The 22500-nt window shown below is 54.0% G+C and overlaps 2 protein-coding genes across 2 annotated transcripts in view; both read left to right on the top strand.

Moving 5' to 3' along the window:
- LOXL2 (lysyl oxidase like 2) overlaps positions 1-21863 on the top strand; it is a gene marked incomplete at its 3' end in the record, with an annotated part of 101383 nt that extends 79520 nt beyond the window's left edge. The window contains exons 8-14 of the mRNA XM_082841991.1: positions 1681-1848; positions 3606-3771; positions 8645-8888; positions 15730-15845; positions 17019-17155; positions 20940-21051; positions 21784-21863. Of these exons, the coding sequence (XP_082698117.1) occupies positions 1681-1848; positions 3606-3771; positions 8645-8888; positions 15730-15845; positions 17019-17155; positions 20940-21051; positions 21784-21863 (1023 nt within the window). The remainder of the gene's footprint in view (positions 1-1680; positions 1849-3605; positions 3772-8644; positions 8889-15729; positions 15846-17018; positions 17156-20939; positions 21052-21783) is intronic.
- ENTPD4 (ectonucleoside triphosphate diphosphohydrolase 4) overlaps positions 1-22500 on the top strand; it is a 424151-nt gene that overhangs the window by 139918 nt on the left and 261733 nt on the right. The gene's annotated exons all lie outside the window — the stretch shown is intronic.

The following is a 22500-nucleotide window of genomic DNA, read 5'->3' as shown; positions in this document are numbered from 1 at the left end:
TAGAAGCATAAAGGAAAGCAGGGTAAGGTATCTGGATGAAAGGCTGCAGTTTCAGAACCCTTCCCCAAATTCCAGATCTCCCTGCTTGGGCTCACTTAAGTCGGTCCACGCTTTCACTCCGTAAGACTGATCGTGTATTCATCCATTCCAAAAATAGTCTTGGCATATACCTAACATGTGGGAGGTGCTGTCTTAGTTATTGATCGTCCAGTAAACCAGACAAGTACAGCTCTGCTCTTTGGCACTTAAAATCTAGCAGAGGAGACAGACGTTAAATTGTGAATTAGCTTGACTATAATTGTCAAGAATGCTAGGAAGGAGATGTAGAGGGAGTGATAGACTGTGTAAGTGGGCACTGACCCCCATCGGAGGGAAGCGCCGTTGGGTCTAGGATTGGAAAGATGAGTGGGACCAGCCAGGCCAAAGGGCCTCTGTATATAATAGGCTTCAGTGTGAAATGAGACTTACGGTGTGACATGGTCAAGAAAGCTAGGTAGCCATGGAAACTGAAAGAAGGCCGTGCCCTTGGAGGTCGGAGAACAGGGAGGAGAGAGACACGTGATTAGGATGCAGAGGGGAGTAGTGGAGCAATGGGAAACCATGGACGTGTTCTAGGGGAGGAATGCGCTTGGGTGTTTTTCAAATGTCACTTTGGCCTCCGCGTGGAGAATGGGTCAGTGAAGGCAAGAGGAGAGGCAACAGGAGGTGAGGAGGGCTGGTTCAGGTGAGAGGTGATGGTGCCTGGGACGAGAGGGTAAGGATGGATGGAGCTGGAGGGAGGAGGGCATGTCGGAGAGAGACTTGGGAGATAAAATCTACGGAGGAAGATTCTGACGGGATGTGGGGGGATGAGGGAGAAGGCGATGCTGAGGATTGCACCCAGATTTCTGGCTTGTCTAACGGAATAGGTTCGGGATCGGCAAACTACAGCTTGCAGTCCAAACCCATCCCTCTGCCTATTTTTGTATATAGGGTTTTATGGGCACACAGCTGTGTCCTATCATTTACCTATTGTGATGCCTGCTTTCACGCTACACGGTGTGCTGCCCCTGGGACAGACGGTAGTGGCTTTAGCTGAAATAGGGAACGAGGGGGAGGTAGAGCACAGCTTTAGGTGGAGAGAGAAAAGAGGACAAGTTAGATCTGGGGTCTCCGAGGTGCCCGGTGGGACAGGCAGCTGGCTGTATGGGTCTCAGAAGAGAGTTCTGCGGGGGAGGACAGCGGGGGACGCTGTGGGAGGAGATGGCATCAGGATCTGGAACCCGGGGGCAGGAGGTGTGGCGAGGAGAAAAAGGTCCAGGAAAGAGTCAGGGGATTCTACCATTTTAAGGCCTCTTGCTGCAACCTTCCAAGTGTCTGATCTAAGAGCAGCCCCCCTGGTGGGCACATGGGCAGCAGAAGCAGATTCTGCTGTGCTGCTCAGAGGGTTCCGTGGGCCTCCCCAGCTGCACAGGCTTCTAGGGCCCCAGGATGCCTGCGGTGGGGTGGGGGAGGGGGACCGAATACAGAAGACCGTGCTGGGCACGATGCCTGCGGCAGACAGTAGGCTCTCAGAGATGCTGCGGGATCTGTGTCGCAGGCAGGACCCCCTGCCTTGGGGAAATGGGGACTGAGGGCAGTACGGAGGGGCATCAACCTGCCTTCCCCTCGTGGCGATCTTGCCTTCCTTTCTCTCCACAGCTGCGCCTGAACGGGGGCCGAAACCCCTATGAGGGCCGAGTGGAGGTGCTGGTGGAGAGGAACGGGTCCCTCGTGTGGGGGACAGTGTGTGGCGAGAACTGGGGCATCGTGGAGGCCATGGTGGTCTGCCGGCAGCTGGGCCTGGGGTTTGCCAGCAACGCCTTTCAGGTGAGAAATTCTTGAGGGCCTTGAACCCTCCATCCAGTCTGATCCTGCCCATCTCTCGTCAGTCCCCATCTTCCATGAGCCCCAGGAGACAGAGAGCCATGGACTCAGAGGAAGAGCCTTATCCCGGCTCCCACGCTGCTCTCCACAGCCCTGAGTCCTTGGGTGGGTCATGTGCTCTCTGGACTCTGGTTTCACGGTCTCAGCTCTGCGTGCCGGGATTCACACTATGCCAAGGGCTCCTCCCGGGCCATCCTGATGTGCCTTTTGCAGACAGAAGCCACTCAGTCCTGTGGGGCAGTGAAGACCGCCCAGCCCAAGCCCCCAGACGCCTTAGCTCACCCGGAACACGCTTCCCCACGGTGTCCACGTCCAGGCATCCTCTCCTTGGTTGGCCGGTAAATCCCCAAGCCTTGTCCAGGGCCCTTTCACAGCCACTGCACCCTCCTCCCCACCGGCCCTTCCTTAAAGAGAGGGACTCAGCTGAGGGCAGTTAAGCTCCTGCCCCTATCAGAAGAAAGACAAAATCATTGCTTTCTGGACCCCATCCTATGGGGGAACATTGTCAGAAAGAGGCTGGGGGCCGGAGAAGCAGGAGCCAGGAGGCTCCGGGTCTGTTCCCAACCGGAGCCCTACCAGCCGGCTGCGCAGTGATCTGGGGCAAAGCGGCCACCCTTCTATGCCTCCCCGTGACATGGAATGAAGAGTCCCAGGTCCTCAATATCCTGGCTCTAAACACTCTCCTTCAGCTTCTCCCAGAACAAGAAAATGTCTGAAGCTCCCCCATCCTGCTTTGCTAACCCTGATTTCAGCCCCTGTGCCCAGGTGGCCTGCTCGGGAAAGGGGTTTCTTAGGAAGGGACGTGGGAGAACTCAGGCAGCCTTGCTGAGCCTGACTGCCTGCTGGGGGCTGCCCAGGGCCCAGGGTAGGTGCTGGGCATCCAGAAGGGGCAGGCCTCTGGTACCCGGGGCCCTCTGGGAGCCTGGCTTTGCAGGGCCATGGAATGTTTCTGCTAATACTGCTTATGACAAGCTAGGGTGCTCTCCGGTTCTTCAAGGAGAGTCGAAAAACAGTGCTCATTACAACAGAGTGGCTGTCCAACTGTTTTTGTTCCCCGTCGGCTCGTTCCTAAGACACCTGGGCCTCACAGCTGAGGCTGTGAACGGGCCTGCCCCTGATATCAGTCCCAAATCTGCCCCTGATTGCAAGCCCTATCCCTTCCCGAGGCCCCAGTTTTCTCTCTAGAGGATAAGGGTGTGTAGTCAGGTTCTTTAGAGAAACAGAACCAATGAGATTTATGAACGTGGAACTAACTATTGACATATGTGAATAGATTTCTTCTCTCCTGCCAATTCTGATCAATTGGTAGTGTATTCCTGGAGCTGTGTTGAGAAGGATTCTGAGAGCACAGTCAGGCTTAGAGGAGAGTGCTGTGATTGATTAGTAATGTCTGCCCCGGGCTCAGGGAGAGGGAGTGGGCAGCATGAGCTGCCATTCCTGATACACAGCATTGAACATACCCTTAGCCGTGCTTTCCAGAAGGGGGGAGGGGCAGAATCCAGTGTGAGGGTCTCACTCGCACCGCCACCAACAGCCTGCATGACTTGGGTAAGTGACTCTTTGTGCCTTGGCTGTCTCCACTGAATAATGGGATCGTAAATGCTTGGGACTTTTGCGAGGCTGAAATTTGATGGAATATGGGAAAATGACAATTCTAGGTGACGTACCGCCCATTTTGTTGTTGTTGTTGATTCATCCAGGAGACCTGGTATTGGCACGGAAATATCAACGCCAACAAGGTGGTCATGAGCGGAGTGAAGTGCTCAGGAACGGAGCTGTCCCTGGCGCACTGCCGCCACGATGGAGAGGACGTGGCCTGCCCCGAGGGCGGGGTACAGCACGGGGCTGGAGTTGCCTGCTCAGAAAGTGAGAGCTCCTGGGTGTCATAGCCCACCCTCCCTGCCAGGCTCCAGTAGGGGATCAGAGTCTCACTGATGATTCCTTGCAAGGCTCTGAGGCATCTGTTATGAGCCGAGCAAAAGAGGAAAGCAGAGATGGATTCGTGTTAAGTGGAAGAGTCGGGGTCAAGAGGAACTACCCGCACCCGCAACCTGGAATCTTGCCCGATGACAGTGGAGAGGAAGGCAGGAGGGAGGACTTGGGAGTCTGGGAGCCTTGGGTTCAAAGGCCGGGTCACTGTAGATTATTTAAGTGGCCTTAGGCGAATTTAGTGACTAAGAACTTGTTCTTCTGGGGAACATGCTTCTGGGTTAACAGGTGAAGCACACGCTAAGTGCTCGATGAGTGTCAGCTTCCTTCCTTCCGCCCTGCTCCACACATAATTTCCTGGGACTTCCCTGGCGGTTCAGTGGTTGAGACTCCATGCTCCCAATGGAAGGGGCACGGGTTCGATCCCTGGTCAGGGAACTAAGATCCCGCATGCTGTGTGCGGTGTGGCCAAAAGAAAAAGAAAAAGAAAGATCATTTCCTGCCTGTTTTCACACCCTGGGGGTGATTCAGCCTCCTGGTGACTCCCTGGGAATCCTAGAGAGCTTGACAATATAGAAGGGAAGCCCATCCCACTCCTCCCCCACCCCTCCCCCACCCCAGCCAGGATTCAGAATGACCATCTCCGTATGTTCCCTTCCATGCTGAGAGGACCCATTGACAGCGCTGCAGGCATGTTATTCTCTGGATCCCCCCCCACCCCCGCCCCGTCCTTGCCTTATCATATGATTCCCTTGTGAATCTGGGAGGTAGGAGAGGCCTGGAGTCTGGCCAGAGAACTCCAGACCAGACCCTGCCTGCCACTATTAGCTGATCTTGGCAAAGTGAGTTAACGGCTGTCATCCACAGTCTTTGTTGCTTTTCCTAGAAACTGGAAATTAGATTGTTGTTGTGACAACAAATGCAAGCACTTAAGGAACGGTGATGCACTGTTGTTTATCATCACGGAGAACTAGGGAGAAGATTAAACTTGAACTCAGTCACTTCTCCCATCAACCCCTTTTAGACCCACTCAACATCTCCTAACCCTTGTAAGGCAGGACTCTCAACTCCAGTGCGAGCTTCTCTGGGCAGACGTCATAAGCTGTCGCATCGTGTCGAGAGGAGAGAGTGAAGTGACCACCCTTACCAGCCCTCCAAGGGGAGAGCATCCAAGCAAAGGGGTCTCACCCTCATCAGGAGACTTTTCTTAGCTTAATGATTTATTTATGTTTATAATATATCATTTTTTCCAAAAGGAAATTAAGATAATGTAAACCTAAATAAAATTCAAGGTAGCATAAGATTAAAACAGATTTTTTAAAAAGTAGGTATTGGCAAAAAGGTAGTGGCTCAAAATGGTGCCGAGAGAGGTTAATAAAAAATATGTACTATACAGTCCTATACATTTACTGCTATAGACTCATATACATTTACTATTGTAATTATACAGTGAGCTTCCTAGCAGCCAAAGGGAAGAGGGAAACCTGGTCATTAATATAATTCACAGTATGCAATAGAAACAAACCCATGAGTCAAAGAGAAGTCCACTATTCTAGATACCGAGATCAAAAGGAACTTCTCATTATGAGACTGAGAGTTATGAGATCAACAATGCCCGCCATATCCTCACGGCAGGCAAAAACTGACTTTCATAGGGCTATTGCTCAGAGAACCCCTCAGCTTGGACTGAAGGTATCAGTCAGAGTCTGCAGAGGGGCATAAGTTATTGGGGCCGGGAACACTGATCCGGCTTAATACTTTATTCAGAAAGAGAAAGTATATTCTTCAGGCAACCCTTTGTAATTACTTTTTCTCATCCAACCAACTACATCCTAAACCTGGAAGTTCTCCCTGATATCACTCTGTCTTCCTCATCATACCCCCCAGAGTCGAGCCATCTGGATTTTTACCTTTCCAGAGTTTCTCAACTCCCTTTACCTTCTTGCATCCCACTGTCCATCCTGTACACCGTGTTACCACAGAAGCTCCTCCCTGGGACCTCCCATTGCTTCCCTTCCCTGAAGCCAGGGTCAGTGCTTGTCCCCCGCTTGTGCTGTGTCATGTTCCAGCCCCGTCCAAGCTTTCCCACCGACTTCAGTGAACGCAGGGTCTTGCACAGGCACGTGTTGTCCAGCCTCATATCAAGCCGCCTTCCCTGCCCACCCCGCCTCAGTACACGCAGGCCTTGGTCCTCCTTCATGCCTCGGGGGCCTGGCATGTGCTACTGAGATTAGCATCTTAGAGCAGGTCCCTCTAACCTCTGCTCATCCTCCATGGAACAACTAAAATGCAACTGCCTCCAAGGAAGTCTTTCCTGACCCCTCTCCCCAGACTGGGTCGCCTGCTATAATTCCCAAAACGCCGCATATTTCTCCTTCGAGCTCTGGTCACAATTATAATGAAGTAATTAATATGTGCTCTGTTTGTCTCTGCTGCCATAATATAAGATCTTCCTCGTTAGCACTGTCCAGAGAGGCTAGCGCAGTGCTCGCTGTAATACTTGATAGACGGGTGGATGAGCGCGTGCCTCGGGTGAGCTTCTGGAGGATGTTTTGGGTGTTAGGGAGGTCAAGGCCCCATTCCATGGCAGGTGCTGAAAGCCAGCTACCGGCTAAGTTAGGCCATGTTACCTTAAGACTCCTGAGCTGGAGCGAGGGCCGGCCTCCTCTCGGAAAGAGGAGGGGCCGGTGGAGACCCCTCTGCCCAGATCAGAGGGAAGCTGAGGGGCTGTCCAGTGAGTACTGACTAGTGTACAGACAATGAATAAGAGACCACAACAGCCTCAGAAAAGGTGCCGGGCTTCCCTGGTGGCGCAGTGGTTGAGAGTCCGCCTGCCGATGCAGGGGACATGGGTTCGTGCCCCGGTCCGGGAAGATCCCACGTGCCACGGAGCGGCTGGGCCCGTAAGCCGTGGCTGCTGAGCCTGCGCATCCGGAGCCTGTGCTCCGCAACGGGAGAGGCCACAACAGTGAGAGTCCCGCGTACCGCAAAAAAAAAAAAAAAAAAAAAAGGTGTGCCCAGGACACAGTGCCCGCAATGCTGCATCCCGGTCTGTGCCCTCCAAGAGGAAATCGTTCTCAGCAGATGGGAGCCTCCCTACCCCTCATCCCATTTGAGTGCCCTTTCACTGCCTCGCGGTTCCACACCCAGTCCCTGCAGGTAGGTTTGCTCTCTAGAGGCGGCGGGGCCCCATCACTGAGAATCTACTGGGCTCCATGTGCAGCCTGGGGACCATGGGAAGGAGATGCAGACGAGCGAGGAGTGGTCCGGGCATTGGTGAACTTGAGCGCAGCCAAGCTCACAGATGACACCCACTTCAGAAATTTACAAGCAACCTGTCAGGAAATAAAAGATGGATGGGTCTTGTAAATGATTCGCATACAACATTTTTGTGAATTGAAGGACACTAGAAATGTTCAATGCAATCTCACTTTTAAAGGGAAACTTACAGTTAATCCTTTGGTCAATACAGTCTCTCTTTTAAAGGAAAAATTTAGTTAATCCTTTGGTAAAGAAGCTAATCCTTCTAATACAATTGTTTAGCAAACATAGATTATAGCCATTGGTGATGTTTTTTTGTAACACCTGCTATGTGCAACGCACTAATTGAGTAAGTCAGGCTTGTTTTGTTTTGTTTTTTAATTAATTTATTTAATTTATTTATTTTTGGCTGCATTGGGTCTTCGTTGCTGCACGCGGGCTTTCTCTAGTTGCGGCGAGCGGCAGCTACTGTTCGTTGCGGTGCGTGGGCTTCTCATTGCAGTGGCTTCTCTTGTTGCGGAGCACAGGCTCTAGGCGCGCGGGCTTCAGTAGTTGTGGCGCACCATCTCAGTAGTTGTGGCTCGCAGGCTCTAGAGCTCAGGCTCAGTAGTTGTGGCACACGGGCTTAGTTGCTCTGCGGTGTGTGGGATCTTCCCAGACCAGGGATCAAACCCGTGTCCCCTGCATTGGCAGGTGGATTCTTAACCATTGCGCCACCAGGGAAGTCCCCAAGCTTGTTTTAAAAGAGGTACCTGGGGGAGAACTCTCATGTAGAGCAACGAGTGCGAGTGGAAACTGGTAGAACCTGATATACATCAGAGCCTGGAAAGTATGCAACCCTGCCCCCCAGCAGGTTCATTTATAGAAATATATTCTAAAGAAGTAAAGTTACATACACAGATTTACTACAGGATGTTTATCACAGCTTCATCTTTAACTGAAAGGTTTCAGGCAACCCTTGTATCTAAAAGTATGGGATAGGGTTATGAAGTAAATATTATGGAGCCGTGAAATGGATGTGGTAACGGATATTTATTAACAAAGGAATATGTCAAGTTATGTTTTAAGGGAAACAGTATTAGCAGACTGTAAATCTACATACAGTATTACACATGGTGGAAAATACATTTGTATCATTCCCAGAAGAATCAGCCCAAGGTATTAAGAGTGTTCTCTCTCTGCATAGCACAATTTCATTGTTTTTGTAATGCTTTTTATTATGGAAAATCTCAAGCCACTCAAAAGGAGAGAAGATAATATAACGAAGCCCCGTGCACCCATTACCCACGTTGAACAGCTGTCAATATTTTGTGTACATGCACTGGGATCTGCAGAGGCGTCCAGGAGGACTCTCAGAGAAGGGGGAGAGGAATTGGGGGCAGCGATCCACAAGGAAGGTGACCTGGAGGGGGGACACCAGGAGCCAGTTCTAGACAGTGAGGCTCGAGCAGGGATGGAGGCTGGTGCCAGCTCAGGAATCAGAAGGAACCTACTCAGGAAGGGGTGAGGGGTCTCTGGCCTTGTCTGAATCCTGTGTCTGCCTTCCCAGCTGCCCCCGACCTGGTCCTCAACGCAGAGATCGTGCAGCAGAGCACCTACCTGGAGGACCGGCCCATGTTCATGCTTCAGTGCGCCATGGAGGAGAACTGCCTCGCGGCCTCGGCCGCCAACACCAACCCCACCACGGGCTACCGGCGGCTCTTGCGCTTCTCCTCCCAGATCCACAACAATGGCCAGTCTGACTTCCGACCCAAGAACGGCCGCCACGCGTGGATCTGGCATGACTGCCACAGGTGAACCCTCCCGGCCAGCGCCATAGGCTGCGCCAGCCCGAGGCACCCAGATGGGGTTCAGAATCACAGGGTCACTTAGGGAGAGCCGAGAGACCCCACGGTCCCGGGGGCGGGGTTCTCCCCAGCTGGAGGGCTGGCTCCCTGGCCTCCCACATTTGCAGATGCCATTCTCTCTTCCCAGGGGGCCCTGGCCCACCTCCTCTTCCCCGAGTCCGCTCTCTCTTGGCTCCAAAGTCTCTACCGTTTGGAGACAAACTTTGTTTTGAGAACCCCGTGCCCCTCCATTGACCCTCAGTCGACAGTTTTCAAGTGTGTCCACAGCAAGTTCGCGCTCTGCAGGGTGCTTGGGGTTTTGCAGTTGTTGGATTCTGAATTCGTTTAGGAGTGTACTTTAAGTACCAGTATAAGTTTTAAACATCTCTACGAAGGCGGTGGGTGTGGAGACAGGAGTTCTAGGCCAGGAGTCATGAGGCCTGGTCTCTCGACCCAGCTGTTGCATGATGTCAGGCCAGCTGGGCCACGTCAGCCGGGACTGCTAATACCCCTTCCAGCCCTCAGTCTGTGGCTCTGTTCCCAGTGCTCTATAAATCGTGGACAAGAACAGAGTGCAATCCCAGAGCCAGCCCTAGCTGGAGCCAACAGAAGCCTCCCTGTTCATCTCCCTGCCTTCCCCCTTCTTTCTGTCCCTTTGCCTTGATTCCTACCCTAATCCTGAACCGGCTGCCAGTAATGGTTCTCATTTTCCTGCTCAGACCTGAGCTGGGCAGGTAGAGGGAGCAGAGTGAGTACAGTTTTGAAAATGAAGGGAGGGAGACCCCTGCCATTCAACCCGGCAGCCACGCCCCGCCCCCCACCGTGAGGGGCCACAGACTTGGGCACGGGGAGTGTGGTCTCTGTGCTCAGAATCAGGAACTTTTGCACCAGGTCCCTGCTTCTCAGAGCAGGGCCGGCGGGCTGGCAGCCTCTGCAGTCAGTGCTGAATCCAGTGTCCTTGGCTGACTCACAGCAGAATCTGCGTGTTAACAGGTCACCAGGGGACTGTGTGCACAGCAGTCTGAGAGGCCCCGGTCTGGCTGACCACCAGGCATCCTTCCAGCTCTAAGATGTGATGATCACAGTTAGGGACATATGAACTAACATCTACTGAGCCCCTTCTAAGTGCCAGAGCAGGGAACCCTCGTTTTCCTGAGGCTGGAAACGGCGGCTCTGCGTTCATGGGACTAGCCCCAGATGAAGTCGTGGAGCAGGGACCCCGACTCAGGGCCTCTCTGACTCCCAAGCCTGCGTTCTGCCTGGTACCTCCGCCCAGTCTTCATCAGAAATCTGTGTTGTGCGGCTTTTTCATGTCATTAACTTACGGCCTAGTCACATTCGAATCTGTTTGGGGATAGAGTTGTTTAACCCATTTCAAAAGAAAGGACTGTGGAGGGCTTCCCTGGTGGTCCAGTGGCCAAGACTCTGTGCTCCCAATGCTGGGGGCCCGGGTTCAATCCCTGGTCGGGGAAGATCCCACATGCATGTCACAACTAAAGATCCCGGACGCCGCAACTAAGACCAGGCACAGCCAAATAAATAAATAAATAAAAGGAGTACAGTAGAACTCAGGGGAGCTGATATTCCTTTATAGTTGACCCTTGAACAACACGGGTTTGAACTGCACGGGTCCACTTATATGTGGATTGTTTTCGATACATATTGTACCTCACTATATGCATTTTCATTATACAGCTTTTTAAAAATAATTTATTTATTTTGGGCTGCGTTGGGTCTTCGTTGCTGCACATGGGCTTTCTCTAGTTGCGGCGAGCAGGGGCTACTCTTCGTTGCGGTGCACAGGCAAGCCACTGCGGTGGCTTCTCTTATTGCAGAGCACGGGCTCTAGGCGCGTGGGCTTCAGTAGTTGTGGCACGCGGGCTCGGTAGTTGTGGCTCACGGGCTCTAGAGCACAGGTTCAGTAGTTGTGGCGCACAGGCTTAGTTGCTCCACGACATGTGGGATCTTCCCGAACCGGGCTCGAACCCGTGTCCCCTGAGTTGGCAAGCAGTTTCTTAACCACTGCGCCACCAGGGGAAACCCTATACAGCTTTTAAATTAACTCAGTGTGGGGAAAAGTTTATGTCTGATTAGAGATTACAATACGTGGAATCAAAAGAATTAGAGCTTGAGTCCCGAATCTATCCAAACGGTTTCAGCTTCCTGCCCTCGGGTGAGTCATTTATCAACTCCTTTGTTTCTGAGGCAGTGATAGCAGTACTTGGATTTTCAACTTCACGGGGTCCCGTGCCCCTAACCTCGGCATTGTTCAAAGGTCAACTGTAATTACTATCCGTATGTCCTAAAAGTCCTAATTAGCCAAAAAAGTTTAGGTCTTTATATAGAAGCATGGAGGTCTTCTGCAGGGAGAAAGTCAGAGAGTAAAATTAAAGCCATGACATATGGGTGCCTGATTTCCTTCAGAGAATACATGGCGGAAGTGCTGTCCTGTGGGCCTACAAGTAGAGGGTAATTGCATCTCTGCCCTGCATGGGCACTCCACCCAGACATCACATGGTAGGAGTCTCCCTGTGACCTAGGCTTGCCCTCCAAGGAATGGTCTTTTCCCTAAGAATACACGTGGCGATATCATGGAAGTGTTTCTTCTCATCTGGTGCTCCAGGAACCCTGACCCCGTCCTCCCCACCCCTACCCCAGCTTTTCCTGTGTTCTGTTTTCTTTCTTTGTTTATAGATATTGCAAGCAATGGTTTGGGAGGGACGGGTGGGAAAGAACATACTGGCTAAGCATATGTTCCTTCAGGCCTGGACCTCCGGGACCATGGCTGAGAACCTCTGACCATAAGGACCCCAGAGGGTTTAAGAAACTCTCCACCCCTGGCCTCCAGAGCTCCAGGGGCATTCTCCAGGCTCTGTGGGAGGACCTTTCAACAGGAATCCTGGCCCGAATCTCCGTTGGGTCCCTTTGGGAGTGTGATGAAAGCTGGCCCGTCCTCCACTCAAAAAAAATTATTTCTCGATTTAATGTCCTATTTCAGCAGATTTACAGATGCTGAAGCCCATCTGTGGAGCCAGAATTAAGAACCCTGGCTCAGGGCTTCCCTGGTGGCGCAGTGGTTGAGAGTCCGCCTGCCGATGCAGGGGACGCGGGTTCGTGCCCCGGTCCGGGAAGATCCCACATGTGGCGGAGCGGCTGGGCCCGTGAGCCATGGCCACTGAGCCTGCGCGTCCGGAGCCTGTGCTCCGCAACGGGAGAGGCCACAACAGTGAGAGGCCCGCGTACCGCAAAAGAAAAAAAAAAAAAAAAAAAAAGAACCCTGGCTCAGAGTAGTGTGTATGGGGAAAACGATAGCTCCCAGTTTACTTGATACGATGATGAGGAACAGAGCTACGTTCTTTGACAGCCCTAAGATGAAACAAAGAACGGCCCCCTTAGGAGTCTCCTCCCCAGTCAGACCTAGAGGGAAACGCCCTGCACCATTCTCTCTCATATACCTGGCCCTTGGTTGATGATTTTTTTTTAGCACAAGCCCTCTAGTGTCAGGTATTCTCTCCCTTCTGGGCCCGGGATGGGGGTCCCCGTCCTGCTTCTTGTGTCTCAGGGAGTGGGACCACACCTGCTCCCCTGGCACACGATGTCACAGCTTTGACAGCTGGGCATAGAGCAACCCGACGTCTCCTGGCTGTCAGCCCCTGCTCTGTCCCAGGGCTCAGTCTCCCTGCCCCTCACGTCTTGGGGAAGCCCGGGAGAGGAGCTGGGAGCTGGAGTGGCAGGGAGGTGACAGCCAGCACAGGTGCCAGCCCTCTGGTCAGGGATGGCCCGGGTACAAAGGGGGGACTTTCCTTCATTCCGCCCCACCCCCTACCATGTGCGGAGCAGCCCCCGTATCAGGTCAGAGCCCCACAGATTCGGTGCGGCCTCTGTGAGCCAATTTTAGGCCCTCATCCTACCCGTGGGGCTTTGTTCCAGCCAGGGGCTGCCTAGCACGTGAGGAGGGCGGGGCAGAGCAAGCAGAAGGGACCCTGCCCTTTGTGGCCACACCTCCCGAGGCTGGAACACACCCCCAGATTTCTCTGAAATGGGGATGGGAGCCTTTTCCCAACCACGACTGAGTGCCGGCCACGATTCTCCATCCTGGAGGCACCGGAAGACTCGTGGCTGGTGTGGGAAACGAAAAAGAGTGAAACATCTCTACAACGCACACTGATGCTCAGATCGAAAGTTTTATTTGGGCCCGAGATGACCTAGGGTAACAGAACATACCCAAACCTCCCTTCTTGCTCTGCTAGCTGTGTCATCCACGTGTTCACCCAGCACCTCCTGCCTCGGCTAGTACCGTGTCCTAGAATACTGTGATGTGGAGTCTCACGGTAGAAAGCTGTCCTTCCTCTCATCCAGATTACAATGACCTCCCTCTAGCATCAGGTGTTCTCTCCCTCCTTAGACTTCTGGAATTTCTTTGCAAATCGGAGTTTCCCTATCTTTATCCCATCGATCAGGGCCCCTCTTAGACTTCCAAAGTTCAGGACACTCAGCCTGAAAAGAGGAAATTTCCCCTGATCACCTTCCCAGCAGCCACGATCCATACCCCCTGGGATGTGTGTGGGGGTGGTGGAAGGTGGGTGCCCCTGGGCTCCACAGCCAACCAGCTGGGAGGGAAACGTGGCTCCGGGGCTGATGTCCACGTTTGCCCCAGCGGTAAAGCACAGAGGCTCCCGGACCTCAGCTAGCTAGCATGGGGAGGCTCCAAACCAGCTGCTTCCCTCCCGATATCCACAGGGGAAAAACTGAGGAGCTGAGGAAGACGGCTCTTAAATCGAGTCTGCAGGAAGCCAGGGGAGCGGGAGAAGGTCAGCCTTACAAGAGTCCATCTGTGGACTCTGTCTGAATTTTGTCTAGACAACGGAACATAAACCTATTCCTCTTCAGTCTTTCCAGCCGGTAAACATGACAACATAAACCCGTCTCTGAAAGAGGCAGACATGTTTTAGGCGATGAGTCAGACCTCATGTCTCACCTTGCTCCTTCAAGAAGCCAAAATAGACTCTTTCAGAGTCATCCCTTCAACTGCCACAAAATGCATCCTTGTGACCGTTCCCTGTGGGCCCCTGGCTCAGCATTTTTTACCCAGAAACATGAGTGACCTGGGAAAAGCCCAACTTAGGAACTTCTGACATTTTTTTTTAGCACAAGCCCAACACAGGAAGAAGGGAAAAGAGCCTCTGATTTCCTCTCTGAAAACCTGTCCTTTTTTTTTTTTTTTTTTTTTCTGCGGCCACTGTTGTGGCCTCTCCCGTTGCGGAGCACAGGCTCCGGACACGCAGGCTCAGCGGCCATGGCTCACAGGTCCAGCCGCTCTGCGGCATGTGGGATCTTCCCGGACCGGGGCACGAACCCGTGTCCCCTGCATCGGCAGGCAGACTCTCAACCACTGTGCCACCAGGGAAGCCCCTGAAAACCTATCCTTTTAATTCCCCTCTTCCCTCTGTCCTCTTCTGCTCCCGATCCAGCGGGGGGAGCCTGAAGCCGACCACCTGAGGCCCGGGAGGCGGGGAAGCTGCTGTCCGGGCCTGGGGATAATCGTAGCCATGGTAATGGTGGTGGCAGTAATTAAACACGACTCCATCACTCCTGGGAGTAGTGGTAGTAAGCAGAGGGTTGACAGGTACTAAGTGCTGCTCTGTTCCAAGCCCCGTGTTAGGTATTTCTGTGATTTCTCCTACGGCATCCTTACAGAACCCCTGATGGGGGATCGTGCTGTCATTCCCTCTTTCCTGCAGAGGGAACTCAGCTCGCATGGAAATGAAACATGTGATTCTGTTCCCCAAGCCTTGGTACCTTGTTCCTCAGTTTTTCCCCATTTTCCAAATGTCCCTGTAATGACAGAGATAAGTGCGTTGCAGCCGCTTGTGATACATGTGTAGCAGCTTAGGACGGGCCTGGCCACCAAGAGCTTTAGGAAGGCCCCAGGGCAACATGCGGCAGCTGTTTCCCTTGTTTATTCTGCACCAAACACAGGCCTTTCCAAGAATCCGCATCTGTTCTCAATTCCTGCCAAGTGACCGATTGGCACACCATTAGGTAAACACTCAGCCGAGGGAAGAGCCACGGGGGTGTACAGACTCTCTCCCCCTCTACTCCTTTCCAGGGCCCGCAGGGTGTGCCTGCCGTCCTCTCCCTCCCACAGGGCCTAAGAGCCCTCTTTTCGCCTCCTTTTTTATTTACTCGATGCCGGGAGCACAGACTTCGGCCTCCGTCGCCTGGTTCAGGACACGCGTGGGTCCCACTCATCAGCCCCTGCCCTTCCCACCCCTCCTCCCCCTCTGCAGTCTCCCTCCCTCCCTCCCGACCACACTCCCACCTTAAAAGTTTTCAGAAGACAGGGAAGAGTGACTTGCGTTTGTCTGCAGAAAATGTCTCAAGCAGGCATGGGCTGTGATAGCCACTTTAGCACCCCGGAAGATGTTGCACACATTTACTAAAAATGTCCTAATTTATTGGGCTTATTATTGATGCCGGGCCCTCTGCTCATCAGTTCATCTTACTATTCTCCCCAACATCCTGTGCATTACCTGCGTCATTATTCCCACTTAGGTGATGAGAGAACTGAGGCCTGGGGAGGTGAGCGGGCTGTGTCCCTCCAGAGCCCATGTAAGCACCATGGTTATTAGCTCCATCCCCCCTTTCCTAATGCCCTGTTGCTGCCCACTCCTCTCCCGCTGGCCGCCACTTTGGAGCACACTGCTCTGCCCATGGTGTCCCCAGTGTGAAATCGCCAGCTGGGCCATCGCGTGCAGGCGGCCGTCACTCCAGAGACTGACATCCAGGCCCCCTCTCTCGCCCCCAGGCACTACCACAGCATGGAGGTGTTCACCCACTACGACCTGCTAAACCTCAATGGTACCAAGGTGGCAGAGGGCCACAAGGCCAGCTTCTGCTTGGAGGACACAGAATGTGAAGGAGGTATCTCTGGCGGGGCAAGGTGGTGCTGGGAAGTTTCGGAGGGACTCACGTGCTCCCGTGTGCACTCACCCGGCTGGAAGCCGAGGCCGGGCGCAGGTCTCTGTGTCACCCTGGCCACTGCTGACTCTCCCTGCGACCTTCCTCACTGGGGATCCCATGACTATAGCCTGGGGCTGGGGGTTAGGCAAAGCCTGGCTATAAAGGCACCTGGGTCCCCAGAGTTATGCTGATGGGCACTGGTGGGTCCACGTGGCCTCCCGGGTAAGGCCCAAACCCGTGAACCTGACACGCAGTCCCCTCCCACTCTGGCTGCCACAGCATTTTCTCCCTGGGTCCCAACACAAGTGCCGCGCCACACTGGTTCTTACCTCCAGGTTCAAGTTAAACCCTCACTCTGAGGTTCCCAGACCCTCTCGACTGCCCCAGGCAGAGGCAGCACCGCGCTCACACCCCTAGTCAGCTGCCACGCCTGCACCGTGACCACCTGTGCGCGCACCTGCCATCCTGGCCTGACCAGGCTCTCCCAGGGGAGACTCGATGACCCTTGTCAGCATGGCCGGAGCTTAGAGTAGCGCCCAGATGAGGCAGCCTCTCGATAAATGGGTGCGAATTGTCAGTGGTTGACGTGGCCCCTGACATACCAGGAAATCACACAGCAGATGGGTTTTGAGCACCTACCACATGCCAGACAATGGACTGACCCAGGAAGGGTCAGAGAAACAAGCCAGACCTGAGTCCACATCCAAGTGCAGATTCCCCAGAGGGAGACAAGATGACCCCAGCATCAAGCTCAACAATAAACACCAAAAACGCACCCAGATAAGCACACGCTTCATGCCTAGGCTGATAGTCCTTGGAGAGGCCAAGGTGGGCCAGAGTGGCCGGGGAAGGCTTCGTGGAGGAGGGAGCAGTGGGTTGTGGGTAGGGAAAGAGGGAGGGATTCCATCAAAAGGAGAGCACGGAAGGGATGGGCTGCCGAGCCCAGGTGAAGCCAAGGTTGTCGGCCTGGGAGAACAGAGAGATGCTGAGGGTGGGGTCTGGGGATGTCACCCACCCAGCAGGGCTGCTCGGGGCCCTTTGTGGGCAGGGTGGCACAGATGGCAGAGGAAGCCTCTTCCGGCAGAGGGGTCATGGGTGCGTGGTGACTGGGCTTCCCTCTGCCCCTGCCTTCAGACATCCAGAAGAGTTATGAGTGTGCCAACTTCGGCGAGCAGGGCATCACCATGGGCTGCTGGGACATGTACCGCCATGACATCGACTGCCAGTGGGTCGACATCACCGACGTACCCCCTGGAGACTACCTGTTCCAGGTGAGGGGCATGAGAAGGGGCTCCGGGCCCCCGCTGATGGGAGGAGGTGTCTCTGCCTTAGCAAGTGGGTGGGTAGCCTCCTTCTGATGGTGCCCAGGCAGAAAACGCATGGAGGCCAGGCCATCTAAAGTGCACAGAGTCCTACGCTCGGAGGCTGTCGCTGTCACCCAGGTAACCTAGGTATGTGAGATATGCAGACCGGTGGGGAACTGCAGACCTCCTGAGACATCAATTCTGTTGACACCTGGTGCTTGCAAATCAAGATGCATCTGAAGGCCAGATTTGGTCCTCAGGCCGGGAATTTGTGCACAGACTCTAAGGCGACCTACACCTCTTGTGTCCTTTGGAGCTGTACTTTCACCTTCACCCCATCTCTCCCAGCGCCCTCACCCTGCCTTGCTCTGTGCTGTTAAGGCTAAAAGCAGTCACACAAAGAGCCATTCACTCCCAAGTGTTTGTGACTTGCCTCTCCCAGAAACGTTTGCCCCATAGGAGAGGATCTGCAGAGGGGGCAATTTTCAATGCAAAGAAATGAATCTATAATGGTAGGCTGTTAGGGACTAGAGATAGCCTTTCCAGTGACTGAGTGGAGACTTCCCAGGACTTCCACATGCGCTGTCCAGGGGGAAGGCCCGCCCTGAGGAGGAACTAAGAGGGCTTGGCCTCCCACCTTCCTGCATATAGCTGCAGGCTCCAGCCAGGGCCCTGACTGGTGGAGGGGCCAAGGGGCACTGTATCCCCAGCATCTCCCCTTCTGGGGCACAGATGCACTCCTGCCTGTGGAGGCTTCATTTCGCCTTCTCATTTTTCCCACATCCCCACCCGTCTTGCTTTCAAGCTTGATGGTTGGGTGGCAAGTGGGCGACCAGAAAGCTGTGTTGAAAGCTTTCCTAAGGGGGCATTCAACCAGCGCAGGGCCCAGTCACGGTCCCCACCCTATAGACAGTCGTGGGAGGAACCAACACCTGCAGGGAAGTGACCACAGAGGGGTTTTGAAAGTTTCCCTGGTCAGTTTCAGAGACTGAAAATCAGACAGCCAAGCGTTTTTCCACCCACAAGCCCAGAACCGCAGACTTGGAGAGGACCGACCGAAGAGCAGAGTGCTCTCTATTTTAAAAATTGAATATCTGTGTCTGTGCACGTACTCCATGCGTGGTTGTGTATGCTTGAGGTCTGCTGTCCCTTTGCCTGGGGGACGTGTAGCATCGTGTATTCTGACAATGTCTATTTAATAACTGCGGCTCCTTGAAGATCGGTGATGGGCCAGAACCTGCCTACACCCTGTGAACCCATGGTCTCATGTAATCCCCCAGGGATGAGTGTTACCATTACCCGCATTTCACAGCCAGGCCAACCCAGGTCACATGACTCTGTATTCTGTGTTCTCGACTCCTAAACTATACAAGTAGCAAATTAACTCATTAGGGGCATGTTCATGGAAAAGACTGTCCCTTGTGATAGATGTGGAGCTTTAGCCGTGTGAGAGCCCCGGCCTGAGTCACCGGTTCTCTCCATTCCCACGTGGACCCGAGTGCAGGCACCAGTATTCTCCCGGCAGGAGAAAGCCAGGCCGGGGAGGAGGTGGCGTTCCATCCGGAGGGGCCTGTGCACAGAGGCTCAGAGGCAGGGCTCAGTGCGTTACTAGGTTCCTGGATCCACAGCAGATCTTTTCTTTTCAATATAAGGTTGCCACGGCCACTGCCAATTCATTTATTTTTCGTTTGTTTGTGGGTTTTTCTCCAAGTTTTTAAAAATTGAGGTATAGTTGATTTACCGTATTACATTAGTTTCAGGTGTCCAACATAGTGATTCAATATTTTCCTAGCTTATACTCCATTTATAGTAATTAGAAAATATTGGCTCGATTCCCCGTGCTGTACAATGTATCCTTCCTTGTAGCTTATTTATTTCATACATAGTAGTTTGTACCCCTACCTTGCCCCTTCCCTCTCCCCACTGGTAACCATTAGCTTGCTCTCTGTATCTGTGAGTCTTTCTTTTTTGTTATGTTCACTAGTTTGTTTTATTTTTTTAGATTCTACATAGAAGTGATAACATGCAGTATTTTTCTTTCTTTGACTTATGTCACTAAGCATAATAATACCCACCAAGTCCATCCATGTTGTGGAAAGTTGCAAAATTCCATTCTTTTTTCCGGCAGAGTAGTAGTCCATTGTATATATATGTACCACGTCTCTATCCAGTCACCTGTTGATGAACCCTTAGGTTGCTTCCACATCTTCGCTGTTGTAAACCACAGCAGGTCCTTTGTCTAAGGAACTAAAGCCAGTGATCCCCACAAGATTGGAAACCATATATCTGAGAGTCTGATGGGACTGTGCACCCAAGTGGGTCAAGCAGGCCCTGATAGCCCCTACTACCCACACGGTCACCCCACAGGGACACCTGGGTGGGCTCCCTCAGGGCACGGCTGTCCATGGGCAAGGGGCTGCCCGGGCCTTGGTGCAGGGGGTTTGTCCGTCCTGGTCTATGAGCCATGCATGGGCTGGGGCAGGGGACAGCTAAGGTTGTCCGGTAGAAAAGAGATCAAAGAAAAGTAAGGTCACCCCAGAGCGGGACATTGACCAGCCTTACCTAGAGACACAGAGTCACGGTGGTAGCCTGGGGCCCCCAGCATGGCCTGCACTGGCCAGGATGCAGGGCTGGGGGCTCCCACTGGCCCGTTTCCCACAGCAGCTCTGGCAGGGCCCAACCAGCCTACTAAAGGGTCACACCCAGGCCCTTCTGGAGGGAAAGGTCCTGAGGGCCCCAAACCTACAGAATGGGCCTTAACTAGCAGGCTACCCCTCCCCCATCACACTGACCTAGGGCAGCACTGCCCCCCTTGTCTCCCTGGGCTCTCAGCCCTTCCACATGTGGCAGGGCCCTCGGGAAAAGCCTCCTTTGTGTCCTCCATACCTTCGCCCACAGCCCCAGGCCCAGCTTCTGTCCCTCCCCCTCCCCCTCCCCCTCCCCCTCCCTCCCCTTTCTCCTCTGGGTTCCTCACCCCAAATCCCCCTTTTCTGTCCGCTCTCAGAAGCCCCCTCAAAATGACCGTCTTCCTGCCCCTGTTCCTTTGGGCTGTGCCCTCTTTCCTAGGATGACGCAGAGGAAGGGGGACAAGGCAGGCCCAGTCTCCCCGAGAGCCCAGGCCCTGCACTGGTGAGCGGGAAGGGCTTGGGGACCCCCTAGAGCAAACCGAGGCCTGGAGAGCAGAAGGGACATGTCCAATGTCACAGCGCCGGGAGCAGTGTCGTCTCCAGCACCCAGGGCAGCCCCCCTCCAACTCCCCACAGTGCCTGGGCCTTGCCCCCACCCCTCCCAGCACATCCTACTCCCCGGCTCCCTTCTGGCGCCTTCAACAGCCGTTCCGTGGCCTCCCCAGGCCCCAGCTCCTGCCTCTGTACCAGACCTCCCAGCGCACCCAGGAGGGGGTACGACTGTGTGTGTGTGTGTGTGTGTGTGTGTGTGTGTGCGCGCTCTTACGCTTACTGGCCATGAAGAGCGTGTGTGTGTGTGTGTGTGTGAATTACACCGAGACAGACAGAGGTGCGCGGAGGTCTCACTCCTCCAGGCCTCACCCTCCTCTGCCCCCCGCCCCCCGACCTCATCTCCGACCAGCTCTGCGCCCACCGGGCTGCTCCTGGAACACAGCACCGGCCATGCTTGCTCCCTTCCATGAGGTCAGCCCGGCTCTGGGGGCAGGCCTGGTCTCAGCATCTCAGCTGGGCCTGGGACGGAGGGTGGCCGGGGCGGGACCCCCTCCAACCAGACTCTCCCCCAGGTCGTCATCAACCCCAACTACGAGGTGGCGGAGTCCGACTACACCAATAACATCATGAAGTGCAGGACCCGCTATGACGGCCACCGCATCTGGATGTACAACTGCCACATAGGTAAGGCCCCCGGGCCCTCCTGGGGAGCACAGCGCCTCAGGCCTGCCAGGTCCCCCCACGCCGCAGCCCAACTCCAGGAGACAGGCAAGAGCTGCCCCACTTTCTCCAGGAGCCAGAGCAGCTTCCTAACTTGGGTGAAGACTTCAGGGAATGGGGCCAGCCTCGCGTTTCCACACGCAGGAAGGACACTGTAGACACCACAGGCCTGGATGGAGACCGGGTTTTCATAGCCAGCTCTGGCTAAGCAGAAAGGACGGGGCAGAAACCGGGCCGGCCCAGCATAGACCCCAAAGCTATTTCAGGGCTGGAGCTGAGGCTACCACCTCATTACGCATGAGACCTCAAAAATGGGGGGCGCCAGCAATTTGCAGGTTCTGTATCGTTTTCCTGTTGAGAGCTAGAAGCTAGTCAACCACTGTGGCTTCTGGTTGCCAGTAAAGAAGCTTTTCCTCGCGTTACACAACCTGGGTTCCGAAAGGGGAGGCTGAGCGGGAAAAGTGATGGCCTCGCCCTCGGTGGAGGAGAAAACGAAAAGCACTAGATTTAGTCGCTCCTTCACTCGACTTTGACAGAGCAGCTGACATGGGCCTGGCCCTAGAGATGGCCAGCACCTGTCGCTGCCCTGGGGGTGTCACACAGAGGTGGCCGCCCGAGGAGGGTGGTGGCCCAGGGACCCTGTGACCTGTGCATCCGGTTTGCCAAACTCTTGTCTCCCTGATGCCCACCCCTCAGGTGGTTCCTTCAGTGAAGAGACAGAAAAAAAGTTTGAACACTTCAGTGGACTCATAAATAACCAGCTCTCCACGCGGTAAAGCAGTGACATGGTCACCTCCTGCCTTTGGGCCACAGTGCATCTTCCCCAACGACCGACAGCCTCGCCCTGCTCCCCTTCATCCAGCCCGGCCCGCCTGCAGCCCCGGCGAGGCTCAGGAGGAAGGCGAGGAAGGCGTGTTCCTGACACCTGCAGGCTGGGAAGGCCTCTGGGGCTGGGGCTTGTCCACGGGGCTGTGGGAGCAGTGCCAACGGAGAGCCATCCTGTCCAGGACCCCAGCGCACAGGTTGTCACCAGCTTGTCCCATCCTAAGCACAGTCCACTCCGAGTCTCACCACCTGCCTGGCTCACCACAGATACCATGGGGCCATTTTCTTCTCAAGTTACATGCTGGCAACGTGAGTGATCAACCCGAGGAGTCTGGATGATTCCCATTTCTCCTCCTCTTAGGTCGTTTCCAGCCAACTGGAGTATCTAGACTTCTCTTCCACTTAAACAAACTGCCTCTATTCTATCCACACATATAAATAATGCTGCCACACGTCTTCTGATTCAGTGAGCTCAGAGCTGGTACTTCTCTCCCCCACACGCCCCCGTGTCCTCTTATTTTTCAAGATACTATTATTATATTCTATTTTCACAGACTTTGAAACACAAATTTAGTGGCATTTCATATT

The sequence above is a fragment of the Leucopleurus acutus genome, assembly GCF_964270905.1.
Source record: "Leucopleurus acutus genome assembly, chromosome: 7".
Classification (NCBI taxonomy): Eukaryota; Metazoa; Chordata; class Mammalia; order Artiodactyla; family Delphinidae; genus Leucopleurus; species Leucopleurus acutus.
Note: the sequence above shows the minus strand (reverse complement) of the source record. Positions and strands in the feature narration are given on the sequence as shown.